The 23,638-nt window shown below is 42.0% G+C and overlaps 1 protein-coding gene across 1 annotated transcript in view; it reads right to left on the reverse strand.

The window, feature by feature from the left end:
• Positions 1-1,454: 1,454 nt before the first annotated feature.
• LOC148453503 (plakophilin-4-like) overlaps positions 1,455-23,638 on the reverse strand; it is a gene marked incomplete at its 3' end in the record, with an annotated part of 213,306 nt that continues 191,122 nt past the window's right edge. Inside the window, exon 4 of the mRNA XM_088462009.1 lies at positions 1,455-1,489. Within this exon, the coding sequence (XP_088318135.1) occupies positions 1,455-1,489 (35 nt within the window). The remainder of the gene's footprint in view (positions 1,490-23,638) is intronic.

A 23,638-nucleotide genomic window follows, 5' to 3' on the forward strand; every position in this document is an offset into this window, starting at 1 on the left:
GGCATTTCAGAGCAACTTGTTTTTGTTGTTTTACTACGGTAATGCGGTGTCTTCTCTCCATAATGGGACACAAGTACGGTGGCCAGTAATAAGTTACCATAGGATTGCTATGGCAGTAAGAGTGTGCCTTTTTTTGCATGGACTAATATGAAACTTTTTTTTACAAGAACAAAGGAGCAGGAAATTTATTTTTCTGTCATTATGAAAAACAAAGATAAATGTTCATTACATTAAATACAAACCACCATGGTAAAAAGAGTCATTAGGCATGAAGAGTGCTGTCTATCTGAAAACAAATTCATTTTAGGGTGGCATCACGTGTGATCCAGATCACCAGCAGTGTGCCGTGTGTAATACCACCTGCAGATGCCCCATCACAAATGTTCCACAGTTATAAGAGATATAGGAAATGCTACAGTAGCAAAAGCATATTCCTTTAGAAGCCTTGCATTATATATAGGGATGTATTCCGGAAAAATAACACTTTACCGTAATTGCCTGATTGATGACGTACATCATCCTCCATGCAGATTATATTAATTATTATTCACTTTGGAGATTAAAGGCTGATTCTGAGTCACATGCAAAGTGGCTGTCTGTATTTGCGAGCAGGCACGGAAGCCTGATTTACTACATTATGCAAAAGTAAAGTTGGGTACAAACTTAGCGATATTTTGAACGATTTGCTCGATTCCAACAAATCGGAACGACAAATTATTCAAATCGTGCAGTGTGTACACTATATAACGGGCGGTGTGCACTCCCGTCAGGTTGGCCCTACATGCAGCTCAACCTGACGATGCGGCTGTCGACCCTATGCAGCGGGATGCGGCAGGAGCTGACATATTGGGCAGTCGGCCACTGGATCGTCTAATGTGTACCTGCCTCCCGTAATGTTGGCCTGTTGGTGGCGCCCGTTGGAATGCTGGGTACACAAATTGTTTGGCGTGTACCAGCTTAAGTTTCCAAAAGGCTAATATGGGGGCTCGTGCGTCTGCAAGCGGAAACCTGTGCCGCCCAACTGTCATCATTTATATCAGCACTTGCACCAGCCCTATGCTATAGGGACAAGAGATCCGTCAGAAAAAGGCTTCCCTTCCAAGTACGCACGTCTCGGATTCGCACTCACATTTAAATACATGCCCAGGATACTCTGACAAGATAGAGCGGTTCCGTGCGCAGGCATTATTGCCACCCAGAAACGCCCAATTTCATAAAGAGACAGATCCGGCCAAGTTCTGTCCGACGCACAATAGGACGGAGATGCTCAAAAATGCGTCAATACGCAGCAGCACATGCCCTGTATGCAAAAACTCGCCGTGTGCGTCCGTACACAGAAATCCGTCCGTCTCAGAATCAGCCTGATACAGGGAATGTCAGAGATCAACCTCTAAGCTAGGTCATAAAGTGGGAGAAAAGAGCTTTCAGATATTATGGGATTAGCTTTTCCATACCTGCTGATCTCCAAGGAAATGACTTTTCTGTAGAGCTGAAACAGAAAGAAAAGAGAAGACTGAGTGAAATAATGAAAAGTTTAACTATGCAACGACTTCATGTGCACTGCGGGCGCCACTAAGAACAGCGAGACAAGAGCTAGAAACATTAGTCATGCACTAACTACCGAGGAGATCATTAAAATGCCAAGATTAATAGCAACACTATACACACACATCTACGTACATGCAATAATATCAAATATACGCATACAAATGTCTATGCATTATATATATTTTATATATATCAAATAAAATATCTATACAAAATTATATATATATATATATATATATATATATATATATAGCGGTCTATCTTAAATACAGTCAGTGGCACCGCATTACACTGTCCATCATCTCCAAATACATACTAAAAGATTGCTATCCTTTATGACTTGAAGCATATAGCAACATCCGTGTTCTCAGTGTTTAAGCGCCCACACATCGGGCCCTATTTACATTAACTATGTTCCCAGCTACAGAGAGGTAAAAGATACTGATCCCGCTATAAAAATTCCAGTCACCAAGTTACTTCCTCGCAGAGATTAAACATTAAACCAGGACACAATAGACTGCTGTGTCTGCCAGGTTTATGGAGTGACATTTGGGTTATTCTTGAGTTAGTAAATGACACATTTGCTGCCACAGTGATGTCTCTAGCGATGTCTGGGAGGGAGGGAAGAGAATCATTTTCTTGGGAGAAGTCTGATGGAATTTTCAAAGGCAACTAGCACAAAACTTATTGCTAACAAAGGAAAGCGAGGTAGGAGTGTTTTGGTGTTTGAGTTGTGGTTGACAGTAGTACTTTGTAACACGTCTGACCTCCATTTACAAATGAAGGGTACCCTCTGATGCAACCAAAACGAAAATTCACATTCTCATGATATCCTACATAGACTAGTCTAACCGGTTCCTCTTTGGCCTCCCTCTCGCTCTTCTCTCCCCACTTCAATCCAGTCTTGACTCCGCTGCACATCTCACTTTTCTCAACCACCATATGGCACCTGCCTCCCCCACTGCAATCTGCTTCACTGGTTTCTATCCCGCTCTGAATCTAGTTCAAACTTCTCACCCTGACTTAAAAAGTCTTAGGGATAAATTTACTAAAGTGAGAGATTTTAGAAGTGAGTTTTAGAAGTGATGTTGCCCATAGCAACCAATCAGATTCTACTTAACATTTAACTAGCACCTCCTAGAAGATAGCTAGAATCTGATTGGTTGCTATGGGCAACATCACTTAAAACTCACTTCTAAAAACTCTCACTTTAGTAAAATTACCCCTTAAACTCATCCTCCACTCTCTACATCTCTAACATCTTCAACGCTCTCTCCCACCCTCTCCACTCATCCTCTGCCCAATTGCTTTCCTCCACCCTGGTCACCTCCTTTCATCTGCTCATCAAAGTTTTTGCTCTCAGACTCGCTCCCTCACTCATTTAGACTCTGTACCAGCCTCCCACACTTTAAATGCGCCCTTAAAACATACCTTTTCCTTAAAGCATACCAACCCTCCCACCTTATACACTTTCCAGTTCACCCTTTAACTTTTCAGCCCTTCCTTTCAGTATTTAAGCTATTAGTGGCAGGGTCCTCCTCCTTTTTGTTCTTCCTTAGAACACTCCATGTCACCAGGGCTCTGCTTTAGTCTTCTTCAGCAGCTTGAGCTACAGATGTGTCCTCATACACCAAGCTTCAATACACCAGGTCCCGTGCGACTCGGCTTGCGCTGAGCTTTTTTTCGTCAAAAAATGTGTCTGATGTGAGAAACAGCTTCCCAAGACTGCACAACGGAACTTGGCGAAAAAAAGCCATGAATGCTGCATCACAGCACTTTCTATACAGATTCAGGCTCAGGCGCACACAGATATACCAGTGATGCATATGAAATTATTCAGTGCAGTCTCGTGAAGCCGTTTTTCGCATTTGATTGTGACTAAGACAAATTTTGCAGAAAGGATGCTCAGCTCAAGCCGAGTTGCACCCGTTCAATTTTCTTCCGATATGATCATAGGTGCTCAAGATCTCTCACAAGCAGGTCATTGTATAGGTGTGCACCTAGTTTAAGACTCTTCGCGCACATACGTTGGGTACAGTATTACCGAGTACTGAATTGATTCCCGCCTTGGACTCATAACTGTATGCACCTGCTAGCTTCAGTAAATTGCCATACCCTTGCCCCTATTATGTGTCCTATCCTACAGTGGTGTTATATTATTGGTTGGTACTTATGCTATGGTTTTCTCATGTATATTGTACTTATACTCAGATACCATAAAATGTTTTCTATGTTTACCCAGTACAGTGTGGCACCTTACAAATACTTAAATTAATAATACTATACAAGCCACGCAATTAAAGCTTGCACCCACACTAACTCTGCTTTTTAGTTTTTTGTCCTAAATGCAATAAGAGATCAATGTGTAAAACTTATGTGGTAGTATTTCTTCGCACGTCTATACAGATGTATACAAGTCTGCTTACCTTGCACTAGAGAGAATCACGATTTTAGCCTGATAATTACCTTAGTCCCTTCATTCATTGTGGCTAGTGATTAATCCTCACCCTCTAATAAACATACCAACCATCTCAATTTGAGAAGCTTTATTCCGCTATCACGATTGGGACTGCATTATTCAGAATGGTCTTAGGAGGTATGGCCTATTCATCACTGCTCTAAATAACCGTGCTGCAATGAATGGTAAACGCGTGCATGTGCTGCTGTAAAAGGGACATGGTTAGGCATAATCCATGATGAGGACACACTCCCCCCTTGGGACATGGCCTCGCCCCAATCCAGTGGCACACAGTGTTGGGAGGTATACCTCCCTCCTCTTCCACCGTGCATTTGGTCCAGGGCTGTAGGAGGAATTGAGGTGTAGGAAAAAAAAACAGAAGACAGTTGGCGGCTATGCCTAGGGGGAGGGGCAACTTCATAAAACAAGGTGGTGCTGTAGCTTTAACCTGTACACCATTAGCAATCTATTTACACTATGTAGACAAAAATGATTGGACTCAGACAGCAAATAGAACATTTTGAAGTCAGTCCTTTGTAGGTCCACCACATGTAGCGATTACTGCAGACACCCTTCTTAGCAAACTTTCCACAAGTTCCTGGAGAATAGCAGGTGGTATGTTTTGCCATTCTGCCTTAAGTAGTGTCCAACTGTGACACTGAAGGTCGAGTCTGCCTAGAACGCACCCGTTGCTCCAATTCGTCCCAGAGGTTCTCAATGGGGCTAAGATCTGGACTCTGAGCTGGCAAGTCCATCTGGATTACCGAATTTTCTATACTGAAAAACATTTGTTGTTTCCGGAGCCTCCCTGTGAAGTGTACTTCTCAAAACCACCACGTTAGTGGCCATTTGGAGCTCGTGCGCAATGGTATGCATTTTGCATGCATGGGGGCTGTCCAATCACTTTTGTCTACATAGTGTATTTATTTTCCACAGCAGATTCATTTGCTATAAGGATCAATGATGTCAAATTTGAACTGCATTAGCAGTCACGGCGAGGTGAATATAGCATTCAAAAGATGGAGAAAAAGTACCCGTATACCAGAGGTCTAAACTGTAATTAACATATGAATGCTATAAATGGTATTTGCTTCTGCACCTTTTTATTGATGAGTACTCTCCTACCAATTACAATGTTAGTGTCATTTGACTTCTCAAAAAGAGCTTTTTATATTCACCTCCTCTCCCAAGCTGTACAGGAATGTACCAGGTGCGGCAAGATTCTATTATGTGAACCTCAGCTTCAGAAGTGTAAGAGCAGGAGGGAAATAAGAGTATTGATTTTATTCCTGTTCTTTTTCCTTACTTACAGGGCCATGGAGGAGAGGTGACCTCATTTACTGATAAACCATTGCTTCTTGCATCAATCCAAGTGACAAAATTGCTTAGCTTGGCTCTATCCTTAATAAGGTGAATATACCAGTTAATATTTCTCATCAAGGGATGGGAAATTATGGGTCTTTATGTTAATAATGTATTATTGATAAAATATCATCTTAACAGATTTCTACCAATAATCTTCTTTACTTGACATTAATGTTACTTCTTCCATGAAATATCTATATACCTGTCAGAGGGATAATAAACATTTCTATTATTTTTTCCACTTTATGCTAAAGTCAATCTCTCACATATTTGCTTTTTAATAAGCCTGTGTGCTACCAAATTCTCTCACAAAGATCACACTTGCACTAAAACGTTTGCCAGAATTAAATGGACCAGAGCGCTTAAGAGGCGAATAATAATGGTAGAACATTAGTTAACCTAAAGCAGCAACCCAGCTTTTTCTTCTTTAAATAGGAAGTTGGGTACATTTTAAGCACCTATACTAACCATTTTCCCAAATTGTCCTTCAAACAAATCATTATCTCCTTTCCACAGTCAATATGCTAACTGGCAAAGGTTTCCAGATGTAGAAGTAGGTGGGAGTATGTTAGCCTGGAAACAGAGCTCAGCTTTATATCAAAGTCTCTCTGCACACAATGACAAGTGCAATGTGACTGTGGTTGCTATGAGAGTCACATTACACTGTGGACAGTGGCCCTGATTCAGAGTCGGACGCTCTGACAGAGCACTCGCTCTGAATCAGGGCGTCTTTATTTTTTTTTTTAATGGAGCGGCCTCCTGGCCACTCGCATTGCTGTGGGTTGCCAAGCACAGCTTATGTGAGCGGCCAGGATGATGGTCGCGATGGTCAAGACCATCGGGCTTGCGACGAGACCCTTGTGATGTCAGTGGGGCCGCCATGGGAACGCCTCCGTCTGGGCAGCCCCGGCCCGCCCACCAAAGGGGGCGTGCTGTCACTCAACATCGACAGCACGCCTCCTTTGGCGCGAGACCCGGAGCGACGTATTGCCCGTCGCTATCCGGGTCTTGCGCATGACTCCGGCTCCGTCGTGCGCATGTGCTCTGGGCCACCATCGACACGGTTGCGAGCGCTCAGCGCTTGCGACTGGGTCTGAATCAGTAATAAATAATTAAAAACAGTGTGAAAAAATGGGCAACTGAAGAAGGTAACAGTCATTTTATAATGGATTTCTACTTGAATTTAAGAACACAATGGCGTTTGTGTATAGGTTATAACATCTAGCAACCAGACAGGTTGTCATTTACTAAACTGCAGAGGAGAAAGGACCATGTTACCATGAGTTACAGCACAATTATAGTTACTACATTGTATTATTAAATAAACCCCTAAAGATAAATAATGTCAGGTATCACCTGTACCCACTTCAGCACACTAAGAAAAAACATCTGAAAATTATAATAGGCCAATCACCTTTATTTTGATCCATGCTAAAAGGAATTTAGTTTATACAAGTCAGAGCCGTAAAGAATGTGACACTTTTGACATAATGCTCTTGATTTAATTAGTTATCAGCTCCATCAGTGAGTCTATATTCTTAGCCATTTTAACTCAAATACTTTTATTGTACAAAATGAAATACACAAGACAGGACCAATATTTATTAGAATGCAGCTTACACATTTCACAAGTGGCAGCATCACTCGGGCAGGGGGGGGGGATTCAATTAGACCCGATAAATTATTTGGGGTGAAAAGGGGAGGCAGCTTAATTGCCTGTGGCTATTCAATGCGCCCCCCGATACCCGTGTTAACACCTAATACATTAATGTGCCTTTGCGCATTAACACTGGTTATCGGGCATTAACACATCGGTGGACAGCACAGTTATCAGGATTTCTTTTTCTGGTCTTCTGAAACCCAAAAATAAATCCCAGTTAAGTGGGGCTAATAGAATAGCTCCAGGTAAATTACCGCGGTTAATCGAATCTCCCCCAATGTTCTTATAAAACAAATAACTGTAGCTAAAGCCATATATGCATGTTTAATTAATTGTGCAATTTAGAAGAAAGCCTGTTAGATATGAGCCTACATTTGTTTTACTTAGTTCAAAAAGTCCTATTTTTTATTACATAGTAATATTAATAAATGCACTTATAACAACCTAAATTCTACTTTAATGTTTTGACAGCAATTAATCGACTCCATGTTTAATACAATAACTGCTAGTCTCAAAGGGGTACTTTGTCCTACAATGCTCTTTATTCTAGGGGACACTGCCATTTTCCCGCCCACAGTAGTCAGAGTGGGATGTAATCAATTTACAGACGGCCGGAATCCCGACTCGGGATTAAAGAAAGGCGTCTAAATACCGAAGCCTATCTTTGTCCCCATGCTGAAATCGTGAAGTCCGGCATCCCGAACAAGGTAAGCCGGGGACAGTGTGGCTGTAGCCGCGGGGGTGTGTGTTTAGGCACTTAGGCTACAGGGAGTGGAGGGGATGGGATTATGGACCACCAAGGGGGGAAGAGTGTAAGGCAACCCCCTGGGAGTTTTAGGGTTAGGCACCACCAGGAGAGGGATAGGTTTTAGCCTACTTAGCTTCTCTTGTAGGGATTTCGGCTTATCAGGCTTCCAGCGTCTGCATTTCCCGCCGGGATATCATACCCAACCCGGCAGTGTTAGCAAAGAGAATGCACTCTGTAGCACTCAAGTAAGGAAACAGTAGTTCTGCTCTTCTCAAGCCAACCTAACAGTCCAGGTTTTAAGGATATACATGATTGATCATAGCTGACATAATTAATACCTCACTTAATTTGTTTAACCACCTTTACTCAACCATGCATCTCTCTAAAACATGAACTGCTGGGGTGCCTTGAGGACAGTCTTTGGGAACCTCTGGTTAAGGAACAAGCAGGAACTGTAATAAGTCCTTTAAACAGTGCAGCATTACTGCCTCACAGCACTGAGGTCATGGGTTCAATTCCCACCAAAGCTGTGTGGAGTTTGAATATTTTCCCCCTGCATTTGCGTGGATTTCCTCCGGGTACTCCGGTTTCTTTCAACAAGCCAAAAGTATACTGGTAGGTTAATTGGCTTCTAACAAACAAATTAACACTAGTGTGTGTGCGCGTGTACATGTGGGATATAGATTGTAAGCTCCACTGGTGCAGGGACTGATGTGAATGGACACATTCTCTGTAAAGCGCTGCAGAATGTGTGTGTACTATATAAATAACTGGTAACAAATAGTTATCCATAGCAACCAATCAGCTGCGAGCTAGCATTTATCTTTAAAGAATGGGTAGAAGTGGGATGGTTGCTATGGACAATTTCTCCCCATGTCCACTGTTCAGAAGGCTTGATACATCTTCTCCCGAGTGAACGTTGAGCGTTTTGGATGCTAGTATATATGAAGGTGAATAAAGCACCTCTGCGCTGTCACAGGTACAGATATGCCCAGCTATAGCCTTGCCGCTAGCGTGGCAAAATGCATGACGCTTAGTGCAAGACGCACACCAGCGAGCGGATACGCACACTGCATACACGACCACGCCTCCATAGGAATACATGGTTATGAAAGCAGTGTGTGCCATAGCGTATCGTATGCAGGCGCAGGGAAGCTCATTTCGCAATGCGTGCGTACATTTGTGGCGATCAGCAAACAATGTAACTGGGCGCATCTGTAATTAGGACTTTGTCAAAAGTTTTTCAGTCAAGGTCAGTACATTTTCACTGGCATAAATAACTTGAGGAACGTTTTCACTTTCATCACAAATATCTCTGGCTTGCCATTTTAATCTGTCTTCTGCATAGGGGGATAAGTAGTAATACATATTTTGCAATCTTTCTGCCCTTAAATTGAGCCTTACACAAATGTGAAGCATATCATGCTATGTTCTAACATCAGATAGAAGCACAAATTGCTCCTTTTGTGAGAGTGACTTTCAAGGTTAATCCTGGTGATGTCTGTATTAGGCGCTTAAATAGGATCCTTCTCATTTCTGCAGCGAACATTACCATACAGCGTGCAGACATTAAATGTTCTCTCCATGACGAACGGAGCATAGGGTGACTTTATATGTCCTAAAGAGAACAAAGTGCATAGCGCACTGTATATAATAAATGACAGGACCTCCACTAAATACAGTCAGGTGCATAAATATTGGGACATTGACAGAATTTTCATATTTTGGCCTCTATTCACCACCACAATGGCTTTGAAATGAAACAAACAAGATGTGCTTTAACTGCTGACTTTCAGATTTAATTTGAGGGTAATTACATCCAAATCAGGTGAACGGTGTAGGAATTACAATGGTTTCTATATGTGCCTCCCACTTTTTAAGGGGCCAAAAGTAATGGGACAAACTAAACAATCCTAAACCTAACTTTCACTTTTTAATACTTTGTTGCAAATCCTTTGCAGGCAATTACAGCCTGAAGTCTGGAATGCATAGACATCACCAGTCGCTGGGTTTCATCCCTGGTGATGCTCTGCCAGGCCTCTACTGCAAATGTCTTCAGTTCCTGCTTGTTCTTGGGGCATTTTCCCTTCAGTTTTGTCTTCATCAAGTGAAATGCATGCTCAATCGGATTCAGGTCAGGGGATTGACTTGGCCATTGCATAACATTCCACTTTTTAGCCTTAAAAAACTCTTTGGTTGCTTTTGCAGTATGCTTCGGGTCATTGTCCATCTGCACTTGTAAGCGCCGTCCAATGAGTTCTGAAGCATTTGACTGAATATGAGCATATAATATTGCTCGAAACACTTCAGAATTCATTCTGCTGCTTTTGTCAGCAGTCACATCATCAATAAATACAAGGGAACCAGTTCCATTGGCAGCCATACATGCCCACGCCATGACACTACCACCACCATGCTTCACTGATGAGGTGGTATGTTTTGGATCATGAGCAGTTCCTTTCCTTCTCCATACTCTTCTCTTCCCATCACTCTGGTACAAGTTGATTTTTGTCTCATTTGTCCATAGGATGTTGTTCAAGAACTGTAATGGCTTTTTTAGATGTTGTTTGGCAAACTCTAATCTGGTCTTCCTGTTTTTGTGGCTCACCAATAGTTTACATCTTGTGGTGAACCCTCTATATTCACTCTTATGAAGTCTTCTCTTGATTGTTGACTTTGACACATATACACCTACCTCCTGGAGAGTGTTCTTGATTTGGCCAACTGTTGTGAAGGGGTTTTTCTTCAGCAGGGAAATAATTCTTCTGTCATCCTCCACAGTTGTTTTTCGTGGTCTTCTGGGTCTTTTGGTGTTGCTGAGCTCTCCGGTGCATTCTTTCTTTTTAAGAATGTTCCAAACAATTGATTTGGCCACACCTAATGTTTTTGTTATCTCTGGGTTTGATTTTTCAGCCTAATGATGGCTTGCTTCACTGATAGTGACAGCTCTTTGGATCTCATATTGAGAGTCGACAGCAACTGATTCCAAATGCAAATGTCACACCTAGAATCAACTCCAGACCTTTTACCTGCTTAATTGATAATGAAATATTGAGGGAATAGCCCACACCTGTCCATGAAATAGCTTTTGAGTTGATACTCCCATTACTTTTGGCCCCTTAAGAAGTGGGAGGCACATATAGAAACTCGTAATTCCTACACCGTTCACCTGATTTGGATGTAATTACCCTCAAATTAAATCTGAAAGTCTGCAGTTAAAGCACATCTTGTTTGTGTCATTTCAAAGCCATTGTGGTGGTGAATAGAGGCCAAACTATGAAAATTCTGTCAATGTCCCAATATTTATGCACCTGACTGTACAATTAATCATGAAAAAGAAAAAAAAAAACAGAATAAAACCCCTTAAATGCTTTGTCATATACATGTAATAGTCATCCCTTACCCCAAATCACAGCAATAAAGTGACCTGAAACAAGTAACGCATATAATATACGGTATAACAAACATTTCCCCCCTCCATTTTTTTTAAAGGGGATATAATTGCTGTCATTAAATAACACTTTGTATTCAGCATACACTTAATTTAACAACTAGAAAATAAACCTTAGACATTAAAAAAATATATATATGTCTAAGCATACAGACGTGACCTCATACAGCTAGACCTTATGCGCCATATGGAGCAAGAAGCCTGACTCAATTTAGACACTTCATCGTGGGCAAGGGTACCCTTGCTGAATTTTGTGTCTTCATTTGCTGATAATGTGCGAAGTACTATATTTAGGATTAGTATTTTTGTTCGCAAAAGAAGTGGCATAAAGTAGCAGATTAAACAGAATGATGCGTAGCTCGAAATCACTTGCATATGAACTCTTTCTTTTCACTCAAATAACATACTCCTGAATTTTGTGTCTTAATTTTTTTTAATAGTGTACTAAAAGGGCCCATTTATCAATGAGTTATCATACGCAACGGGGTTTAAAACTCCAGCCAATCAGGTCCCAACTGTCATTTTTCAAACAGATTTCATTTAGGATCTGATTGGCTGGAGCACCATCATACCCAACGAGTTTTAAAACTTGTTGCGTATGATAAAACTCGTTGATAAATGGGCCCCTAAGTTCTTAAGGATTACTATTTCTTTGTCACAAATGTATTCGTATAAAGTAGCAGATTGAGATGCAAAAATGAAGAATAAGTCGCATGGCTAACTCGCATAGTCCGTAAGGAGTCAAATTGGGTTATTTGACGATAGGTGTATGGAGAAACATCGATAATTAAATTTCAAAAGAGCAAAGCAAACAAATACCCCTTTTACACCGGAGCTAAAACCCGGGTTTTTGAAGGGTTAACCAGGGCAGCTCCCTGGTGTAAAAGGGGAGAGAGTTGGATCGCCGGGTCGAGTGACCCGGCAATCCAACCCAGGTAACTAGCAGGGTTTAACACGGGCTTAGCCCGTGAAACCCTGCTGTGAGAACAGCGCACTCTGGGTCACGATGACTTGGAGTGCGCTGCTAGCCGGCCGATTGGTCCGGCTTCAGTGGCGCTTGGAGAAGACGTCATCTCCAAGCGACCACTTTCACTCCGCAAAAGCCGGGTCTATGCAGACCTGACTGCGGTGTGAGCGGCGCTGACTCAGGTATATCCCGAGTCGGCGCCGGCAAAATTCCGGGTCTGATCCGGATACGAACTTTGTTCCAACTCCGGGTCAGACCCGGAATTTAGGTGAAAAAGGGGTATAATTGTGGTTTTGGAACACACATCCTCCACCTCTGCACTAATTACACCTTCTATTTGCATAGGTCACATGGTCTGTGACAGTAATAGCGCACCTGTCCTCCACCTCTACATCCATTACACCCGCTTAGTGCGAACGTCACATGGGCTGCCAGATGTAATGGTGCACCTGTCCTCCACCTCTACATCAATGACACCTGCTCTGTGCAGAGGTCACATGGGCTGCCAAAATAATGGAATACATGTCCTCCACCTCTACAAGGCCTAAAGCTGCATACACACACAAACAACGATTTTGTTACCAACGAATTTATGAACGATTTTCTGTCAGATTATCTGTCAGATTTTTTTAAAGTGTAATAAATGATTTTTTGGAACTACAAACGATTTTTGCATATTGCCTTAATGAAAATCGTTCAGTTGCATACCTCCCAACATGACCCTCTCCAGGAGGGACACAATGCTCTGGTCCTGGACTTCCCTGGTAACAGGTGGGGCTGCAGAGCAGGTCAAAATTCAAATAGGGGAGCCACACCAACTGTCATTTCACATGCTGCCAAACATCACTGGCTGGGACTGGCAGTTGGTGTGGCTCCCCTATTTGAATTTTGGACTGTGCTGCAGCCTCACCTCTGGAGCCTCCACTAATGATAAAATATCAAGGAAGTCCAGGACCAGAGCATTGTGTCCCTCCTGGAGAGGGTCATGTTGGGATGTATGTAGTTGGTCAGTCTGACTGAACTACAAACGTGAACGCGCATGAACGATAAACGTTCATCATTTTAACTTAGAAAGTAAACGATTTTTTCAACGATTGAACGATATCGTTAATGATAATCGTTCAAAAAAATCGCTGTGTGTATGCACCTTTAGAGTAATGACACACCTGTCTTCCTTGACTGCACCAACATCTGCTCCGCACATGCATATATTTTAAAATTATATATATATATATATATATATACACACACATACATATATACACATATACACACACACACACATACATACACACACACATACATATATATTTTGGCAGTACAGGTTGAGTCTCCCATATCCAAAATGCTTGGGACCAGGGGTATTTTGGATAACGCAATATTCTGTATTTTGGAATATTTGCATTTAATAATGAAATATCTTGGGAATGGGACCCAAATATACACACAATGCATTTATGTGTTATATACACCTTATACACACAGCCTGCAGGTAATTTTATGCAATATTTTCAATAATTTTGTGGCTCAAACAAAGTTTGTGTACAGAAATTAAATTCATTTCTGTTTCACATACACCTTATACACACAGCCTGAAGGTCATTTTATACATTCATTTTAATAATTTGTGCCTTAGACAAAGTTTGTGTACATTGAACCATCAACAATCAAAGGTTTCATTATCTCAGTCATGCCAAAAAAATTCAGTATTTCGGAATTTTTGGATATGGGAGACTCAACCTGTACAGTGAACACATTGTATGAGATTATAGGGCTGTAACCTAAACTTCCCTCAGTCATATTTCAGGTCCATTCTGAACAAGATAAATACTTGCCACCAAACACCTCATTTAGATTTACATAAAGCCCATGTTAGTAGCTAAAAAGATTATGGGAAAGAGAAGAGTAACAGCATCTGTACTAAATGGTGAGCTCTATAAACCGACTTACTAGCACCATCCGTAAAACTACAGTAGGTTTAGTACTAAAATAAATATTTTTTTTAACTAAATAATTGCTTTATAGATTAGACAAATAAAGTAAAATAAAAACATAGGGTTAGCGTTTCTACCAACCAAGGGCAAGGCTTTTCTTTATAAAGGCGAGCAAAGACTCGAACAGGTCTGCACGCTGTAATATAAGCCTTTAATATGAGGCTGGGTTAGAAACCAGACAATCAGCAGTTCCCCAATTTCCTTTCTGCAGGTATGGAAGAGTCATGTCTACACTTCTAGATGCTACGGTCTGTAACTGACAGCTAGTTTATCCACATACAGAGCTGCCAGTGTTTATTCTTATTTATGTCTTTTTTAATACAGACCTGTTTTATGCTGTACAATATCAGCTATAATTCCACTACTGTGAATAAAACCATGTATAACATTATGAAACAGACGCTTTTCACATCATTTCCTCTGTCTTTTAGCGTCTAGACAGTGGATGTAGAAATTTGGTGGGCTCAACTGATATTAGGAGCATAAACTCTATGAATGCACAAGGGGCCAGCCACATACTTTCCAACTGTCCCCATTTCAGTGCTCTTCCCCACCATCCCTCTTGACAGATGAGGAAGTTGAGGGGCATCTCCAGTGCCCGACTCTGGTGCTTTTGGCACTTAAAGGGTGTTGGAAAGGAAGTACAGGGCAGTCTAGTATTTAAAAACAGCTATCCCCCACATCTGCAGACATCTGGTAACCAACCTAATTCTCTAATATTTTTTATTAATATCTTCCATTGGTTTTTAATCAATTGATGGGCAGCACGATGGCGCAATGGTCAGCTTGCTGCCTCACAGGTCTTCAGTACGCTTCCCAGCAAGGCCCTATCTGGGCCGTTGTGATGTCTGGCCAGACATATTGATGAGGCCGTCGGTATAGTGTGTACTCCACATGAGTATTCTCTGTAAAGCAATGCACAATGTGTGCAATGTATGAATAACTTAACCACTTGCCTGGCATGGTCGCAGTTTGAAACCACACCAGGCAGTACGCTAACTGACATGGTCGCAAACGATGGGACCCATCAGTAATACAGTGATAGCAACAAAGAGCAGAGGAACCTACCAGCCCCTCTGCATCCCTGCTACACCCCCCAGTGACTGCCGTGCTGCCGATCACTGCTGATCGGTCAGCACGGTAGGACCCAACTCTCTGCAGCCGACGAGGAAATGCAAATTAACACACACCCACCCCCACTGTACTTGGCAGCTGCTCAGAGGAGCAGTTGCTGGGGAAATCAAAGTCACGATGTTCCGAACATTGGTCCAATACATTGATGATTGCTATTAAAAAAAAAAATCAATGTTAAGGTTGTGTTTCAAATATATACTGTATATGTGGCTAATAAATAAAGAGGCTCCATACACCGCAAACAAAATGATCAAGAAAATACCATTGCAATCCTGTATATACTATGCCGTGGAACCCTTTTCAAGCCAAATGAATAAAATATAATTCTAAACAACTGTTTATTTGAAGTCAACTATTAATATTATATTTGGGAAAGCAAAAAACAACTAAATGAAAAGCATTGTATTATTCTTCTTAACCAATTTGAGTGGGTCATTTTGATGCCATTTTACCTTGGAAATGCCACTAATGAGGTTCCCAGTGTTAACCACTCTTTGCAAAAATGCTCTTACACACAACTCAGAAGTATACAGGCTAGTTATAAATAGTGTATAGGTTTACATTAAAGTGGTTCAGTTCGTCACTGTGACCTATATATTCCTGGAGTCATGTCTATCAGTGAATACACTAGCTAGCTTATACAGATCAAAAAGCAGAAGAGTCAATAATGACATGCAGCATTAATGGATTTGTTAAGGAGAACACGATTCCAGATGGTAACTTAGTGAAGCCATTTACTGCTTACGAAAGTTGTTTGCATATTGCACTCCTAGCATCTGAGAAGATACCACTATAGTGTAACCCATGGGACAAAGCAAACCCAAATGCAGATCATGAAAATAATGGATTGTGAACAGGGGAAGCTCTGAACAAGTGTAACATTTGGTTTACAGCCCCGGTGTCTCTCGAACTCAGAGTCGCCTCTCTAGAAGGCGAAGCACAGCGACAGATGTTTCTTGCTCAATGTCATTATTGCCACCTCGTTTTTACTACCAAGCAAAAAGCAGCAGGGATTATAGGGAAGAGACTTTAATTAAACAAATGCAATATTAATGAGGGGCTTGGCGATATGACAAGACAACGAGCTGCTGTACTCATATACTCTGTCTGAAGAGCCTTAACCTGCGTTAGGATTGTGATATAATTTAATGGGACCTTAATAATTTAACAATTAGTAAAATCCAAGGAAACATTTTTAAATATTTCGGTGAGGGGACACTAGATTGTTACCAAAGAACAGGCATCCATTGCCTATGTGTGGGAACCAGATTGTGAGCTGAATTTAGAGTGCAGCCTATTTATTGTGCACTAAGACTGTCACTGCGGCAAGATGATACCCGGACACCGGTTGATTGGTCAACATTAAAAAGGTAGACATCCAGAAAATCGACATTCTGAATGCTGACAGTAACAAAGTTGACATTATGACAACCATTATTCTGTGAACATGTATTTAGGTCAACAGGGTTAAATGTTTGACACTCAAAAGGTCGGCATTTAACAGATGAACAGTAAAAAAAAAATTTTCAGGATTTTCAGGGTTAGGCCAAGGGTTCCCAAGCTCGGTCCTCATGGCACCCTAACAGTTCAGGTATTAAGACTATCCATGCTTGTGCATAGATGGCATAATCAAACTGACTGAGGTACTAATTAGGTCACATGTGCTTAAATATGGATATCCTGAAAACCTGTACTGTTAGGGTGTCTTGAGGACCATGTTTGGGAACCACTAGTTTAGGCTAAAATGGCAATACAACCACACACCCCTCCAAAAAAGACAAGTGTTGGCATATTAGTGTTGTCATGTTAAATGTTGATCTTTTGACTGTCGGCCATATGACCATAACTACCTTTTTACTGTCGACATTCAGAACCAGTCAGTCAACCTTCTGGAGTCCAGATCTTTATTACATTGACCTTTTGAACCACACCCATGAGGCCCATCTAGTCTTCTTTCAGTCCATAAAATGGTTGCTACTCCCAGCGACAGTGATGTACTAGTTCCCACATATGTTTCTCATGTTATAAGAACCCATGAACATGTATTGCATATATATGTGTCTCCAGTTATTAATGGGAAGGCGTTTGTACTGTGGTGTAAGGATACTCAGCTCTAAACGCATCAGGAATACAAGCAACGAGGAAATATGAAAGGCCTGCTGTTTCGCTGGACCATAATAACGCAGGATGTAACAGTACTGATAATGACATCTACAAATATAATTAAACAGCTTCACAAGCAGCTTTTATACCTCATTAAAGCTACTACAGAGTATCAGATGAATGTATTATTTGGTAGATGCATGTAGAATACTATAGATTGTAAGCTTGCGAGCAGGGCCCTCTTACCCTTACATATGTCATGTATGTATGTCTTTTACCCAGTATAATGTTAATCTTGATTCAAATTGTAAAGCGCAACGGAATTTGCTGCGCTATATAAGAAACTGTGAATAAATAAATAATAATACACTAATGCTGATTAGTATTTCTGGATGGTTTCATCTGCAAAACAATATATTTGGGAAGCATCTCCTTGTTTCCTATCCAGCCCTATGGCACCATGTACAAACCCATAAGCATCACTACAGGGTTTTCAGAGGACCTGGTTTACAAGTGTAGTTCAGCACTGCCATACTGGTAAGAAACAAAAAATGTAATAAAGACCAATCCGTTACACTTTTCCAACTGGGACACAGATTATGGAGCATATCTATCAAATGAACGATATCCATGGATGAAACATCATGTTATAATATCCCGCTGGTTCACTTGGATTCTACAGATGATGCTATTTTGACCATTAGTGAACTGGAAGTCAGATCTTGTTTACATAAAACAATTAGGAAAGTCCCAGGTCCTGATAATATCCCTGGAAGGGGACTCTGTGAATATGTGGATTAATTAGCGGGGCTTCTAACTAGGATTTATAATCTTGCCTTATTAGAATGTGCTGTTCAGAAATGTTTGAAAACCACTTTGATTGTTGCAGTCCGCAAAAATACGGTAGTGTTAGGCTTGAATGATTGTCGCCCAATTGCCTTAACTTCTCTGATTATGTAATATTATGGGGGAGTACTTACTAATACCTCTTTTCCACCAAAAACCCAGGTCCGACCTGGGTTTTTGGACATGGTTCCAACCCTGGTCAGACCCATTTACACTGCACCTTTGATCTGGGTTACTCCCAGGTCAGCCCTGTTCACACTGAACTCAGGTCTGCCCTGCTAAACCTGTGAGGTCATAAAAAGTGGGAGGTGACTGCTCCACAACCACCAATCTGCTCATTTTAGGCATGACCCAGGTCAGATAACCCGGGTTGCACCATTTACACTGCACCATTACCTGGGTCCATCCTGGGTCCAACCCTGGTAGCTACCTGGGTTGGATTGCAGGGTCACTTGACCCAGGTTATTTTTCAGGGACCCTTTTACACTGAGCTGCGACCTGGGTAGACCCAGCAAAAACCCAGGTTTTTGCTCTGGTGTAAAAGGGGTATAAGTATCAGAAGGGCGTCCTTTCTGTGGGCTTTGTTCTTCAACAATTGGCTCACAAAGCTAACAGGTCCACAGAGGATGCCCTTCTGTCAGTGCTTCATAATGCTCTCACACTCAATTCTCATTTGTAGATTATAGCTCAGCATTTAATACTAAATTGTCCCATCATTGTTGATTAATAAATTAATTAATATTGGCTACAGTGTTCCAATATGCAAATAGTTGTTGGATTTTCTGCCAGATCTTCCCCAGTCTGTCAGTGCTCACCAGAAATGACCATCAGTACTGGTGTTCCCCAGGGATGTGTTTTAAGGGCCTGATTCATTAAGGATCGCAACTGCTAAAGCGTACGCAAATGGCCGATTGGTGCATACTGCGGATGTACCGCAGGGAGCAAAGACACCACTGCGTTCGCACTGCTATCACCCAGACGACGGAGAGCCACCGCAGACTGATTGACAGGCACTAAGCGTTTAGGGTTGGTGACGGGTGGGGTGGTTGGAGAAACGCAGGCGTGCCTGTCCGTTTGGACGCCGTTGCATGGGCGTGCATAAATTAGCCAGTGCGACTGCATATGCAGCTTGAGTACTTACTGTGTGCAAAGAGGTTAGCAATTTCTAAGTAAGGTCAGGGCTGCTGTAATTCGGCATGAGGAGCCGATGGTACTCTGTTACCGATGTTTATGGAGGTTTGCAAGGTATTACGGATGTGAGATATCAGTAGTGGGAGGCAGTGGACGTCTCTATACTGGCAGTGCGATGGCTTGTGATTGCAATAATTAGCATATTTTCGCAACAAACCTGCATGCGATTATGGAGCTGCGCTCGCAATAGCAAGCCTTAATGAATCAGGCGCGCAGACAGTTATAATCTTTGTATACTATTGATTGTGCTTAGTCCTCAAACATGACTAACATTTGCGGATGACACCACTGTGGTGGGTTTAATTAGCGATGGAGATGAGGGCACACAGTGCCCACACCCAACACCTTGTACATTGGAGGTAGGCAAACCATGTATTCCTTAACAATAAACACATTAAAGAGGTTATCTTAGATTTTAGAAAGACAAAAAGAACCAATCTATAGCCATTATGTATAAGGTATGCAATCGGGAAGCCGGCCGACGTAAGCCCGACAGTCGGGTTCCCGACTGCTTCATCCCGGCGAGGGTTAAATGACAGGCATCTAATTCTAGACGCCTGTGATTTTACCGACGCCGGGAGACTGGCATCCCGATCGAAGTGATGGAGGGTGCTGCTGCGGACAGCCGCGGGGGCGGGAGGGTTAGGTTTAGGGCTCCGGGGAGGGGGGGGGGGGGGGGATGACGACGACTTCGGGTTAGGCTAGGGGGAGGGAAAGTTAGGAACCCCCGGGGGGGGGGGGGGGGGGACTTAAGTTTAGGCACATAGAGGGGGAATTATGGTTAGGCACTGGGGGGGAAGTTAGGGTTAGGCACCCCTAAGGAGGGGTAGGGTTAGGGGGGTTAGGTTAGTTCATACTTACCTGCTGACGATCTGGATTTTCAGCCGCATCGGCCTGTCGCTGTCGGGATTTCAACCGCCGGACTTGTGTCCGGCAGTAATTCGTATGTATTCCATGTATAAGACATAGAAGTGGAAAGGGTGAAGACATTTACATTTTTAGGTGTGAATAAAAAAGATGACCTTACTTGGGCTACTCGCATCTCTATAAATAACTAGTAATCTCCTCTGCGGTAGGGATGGCTCAGCAACGCCTTTTCTTCTTACACTGGTTGAGTGCTGCAAGTTTGCCTAGGAATATTTCAATACATTTTTACAGATGTGTAAATCGGGAGTACACAGACGTATTCTACCTTGGCGTGGTAAGGTAACTGCTCCCAGGCAAAACACAGGTCTAAAGACAGTAGTTAAAGAAGCAGGGTGATTATTCTTGCGCTACCTTGGCTAGAGGAAATCTATTTAATAAGTAGTGTGACAAAGGCAAATAAAAATTGTGGATAATGGCCACCCATGTTATAATCTTTTTCATCTTTTACCACCAATAGAAGATTAAGATTAGAACCTGCACCAGCAGATTTAGGAGTAGTTTCTTTACTTCTGTGATTTTTAGATTAAATTTACAGGGAGCAGTTTTTATTGCGTGTTACTATTGTGTTGTTATACGACTGTTTTAAAATTTCACTTAGTTGAATTTGGTGTTTTGTCGTGACAAACAATTAAATCACTATATTTCTTACCAGGACGAGTTATAATCGGCGAGTGTCTACTCATGATGGCCCCATGATAAATTGCTCATATATAACACTCCGATAAATTGCCCAAATAATAACCAACGCAATATGTGGTGAGAAGGAGCTAATTTTCAGACATTAAAGCAAATAATGATAAATAGGTCTGTGAACCAGCTTTGTGACGGTCACAGGGAGCCTAAAATACATGTTTCAAAATCTTATACACAGATATTTGAGGAAACGTTGTGATCGCAGGAGGAAAAGCTTCCTAAACATAACAGACTTCCTGTCAGTAATTCCATTAATAAACACAACAAGCATCCTCTTTTTGCCTGAAATAGCTTGTACTGCAAACAAACAACATCAAATATGGGAGGTTTCGTCACCATTTTCACAGACCTATGAAGGAATGTAGCTGTTTAATAGGAACTAAGACTTAATGGGGCTAATCAAATTCCCCCCTAAGTTAAAGGGTGCTAATTGAACGCCAGCTCCTATTCAATTAGCTCCGCTTATCAGGATTTCTTTTTGGGTCTCCTGAGACCAAAAAGAAATCTGAGTTAAGGGGCGATAACAGCTAGGTATCGCACGAATCAGTGTACTATACACGAATTCTGTGTGTTAACAAGTTAATTTAACAGGCATTAACACAGCTATCGGGTGTAAAAAGGAGCCTAATTGAATCGCCCCAGGCGATAAAGCCTGAGGCTACCACCCTTTTTTTACTGCCGATAATTTAATCGGAGCTAATGGAATTCCACCTTTAATGACCTTTAACTTTTGCATCAGTTGAGAAGTAAATTACATTTATATAAAGAATTTGCCCAAACTTTCTATATGATTGAATATTTAGCAATGTTTTGTCCTGAAGTCATTAAGCCATCAAGCACAACCTGCCTGCACAGTACAGGCCCATCAGGAATAAATATTATGGCATATACACACGTTCAGATTTGTCAGATGAACGATTGAACGATTTTTGAATCGTCCAAGTCTGACTACAAACACATCAGATGTCAGATATCGTTATGTGACCATCGGGAACGCGCATCGTTCAAATCATTCATCTGACAGATATGTCAGATTGTCCTTCAGATATGAACGATTTTTTAAATAGTTATCGTTCAGATCTGAAGAAAAATCTGACCGTGTGTATGCACCATTAGTAACACATAGGAGATGTACTAAGCTCTGAAAAGTGATAAACTGGCAGTCACTCAGCTCCCAACTGCCATGTCACAGGCTGTTTGAAAAATGACAGTTAGGACCTGATTGACTGGTGGTTAATCACTCTCCAGTTTATCACTTTTCAGAGCTTAGTACATCTGGCCCAGGATGACTGCCTGCTTCCTTACTTGTGGCCAAACTGAAAGTGCACCCGATCAGACGGCTGAACAGTTCCCTGCCGCCTGTATAAGAGCGGGATGCAGTCGGGATGGAGACGGTCTAAATGCCGACCGTCGGCATCCAGACTGTCTAATCTTGGCAAGTGTCTAATGACGGGCATCGAAATCCCGACGTCTGTCATTAGACCTACGCCGGGAGCCCGACACCCGGCTAACCAATCGAAGGGGGGGGGGGGGGGGAGGGTTAGGTGAGGGGCTCCCAGGGGGGAATTAAGGTTAGGCACCCCCCCCCCCCCCCAAGAGGTTAGGTTTAGGCTAGGGGATGGGGTTAGGCACACCCCGGGAAACTTCGGGTTAGGCTGTGGGGAAGGGGCGGTTAGGTTTAGGCACTTAGAGGGAGGTTAGGGTCAGGCACCCCTAAGGGAGGGTTAGAGGGGGGGAGGTTAGGTTAGTAAATAGAAAAAAACGTACCTGTCGGGATCTTCACTGCCGGTCCGCCGCTGTCGGGATTTGAACTACCGGCCATGCGAGAGCCTGAACTTTGGTTTCCATTACTGTGCTAAATCGTAATTAAACACTATAGAAATGGCTTCAGCTAAAGACAAGCTTTCAATTCAGAAACAAATCAAAAATTATTTTTCCCACTAATTTATGTAACAGAATAATTTAATTATAAACAAATAAAGGACTATTTTATTCCAGTGCCCCGGGTCTTTTTTTAGTCAGGTTACACTAGGATGTCAGAGCCTATTGTAATAATTTCTCAGATCAGTAATGTCTGCATGTAACCAATTCTGACTGGAGATGAATAGCTCAGATGCTGAAAAGGGCTCAATTTAACGGAACCAGTGGAGCCAGGGTCAAGGTTACAATAGTGCTCATGTTTTTGAAGCACCTTAGTTCTCAAGCAGGGTTCTTTTGAAATGTCCTGACAAAAGCTAAAAACCTTCAACTGCTCTTAAAATAACAGGATTTTGGTACTTACCGTTAAATCCCTTTCTCCAATTCCACAGGGGACACTGGAGTCTCAGTACAGTGGGGTATAGATGTGGGATAACCGGGAGCTGGCACTTTAATAAATCTGAATAGTAACTAGCTCCTCCCCCTCTATACCCCCTACAGGTCAGTCTAAATAAACTGTGCTCGAGGAGAGCTGGAAATAGAATAACAAAGGAGAAGAGAACTAGAATATACATAAACAACAAGCAAATATGCAAAAAAATCAAGCAGACTTGAAGGAAAAACTTGACTATCCAA

The sequence above is a fragment of the Taudactylus pleione genome, unplaced genomic scaffold, assembly GCF_031769625.1.
Source record: "Taudactylus pleione unplaced genomic scaffold, aTauple2 ptg001137l, whole genome shotgun sequence".
Lineage (NCBI taxonomy): Eukaryota > Metazoa > Chordata > Amphibia > Anura > Myobatrachidae > Taudactylus > Taudactylus pleione.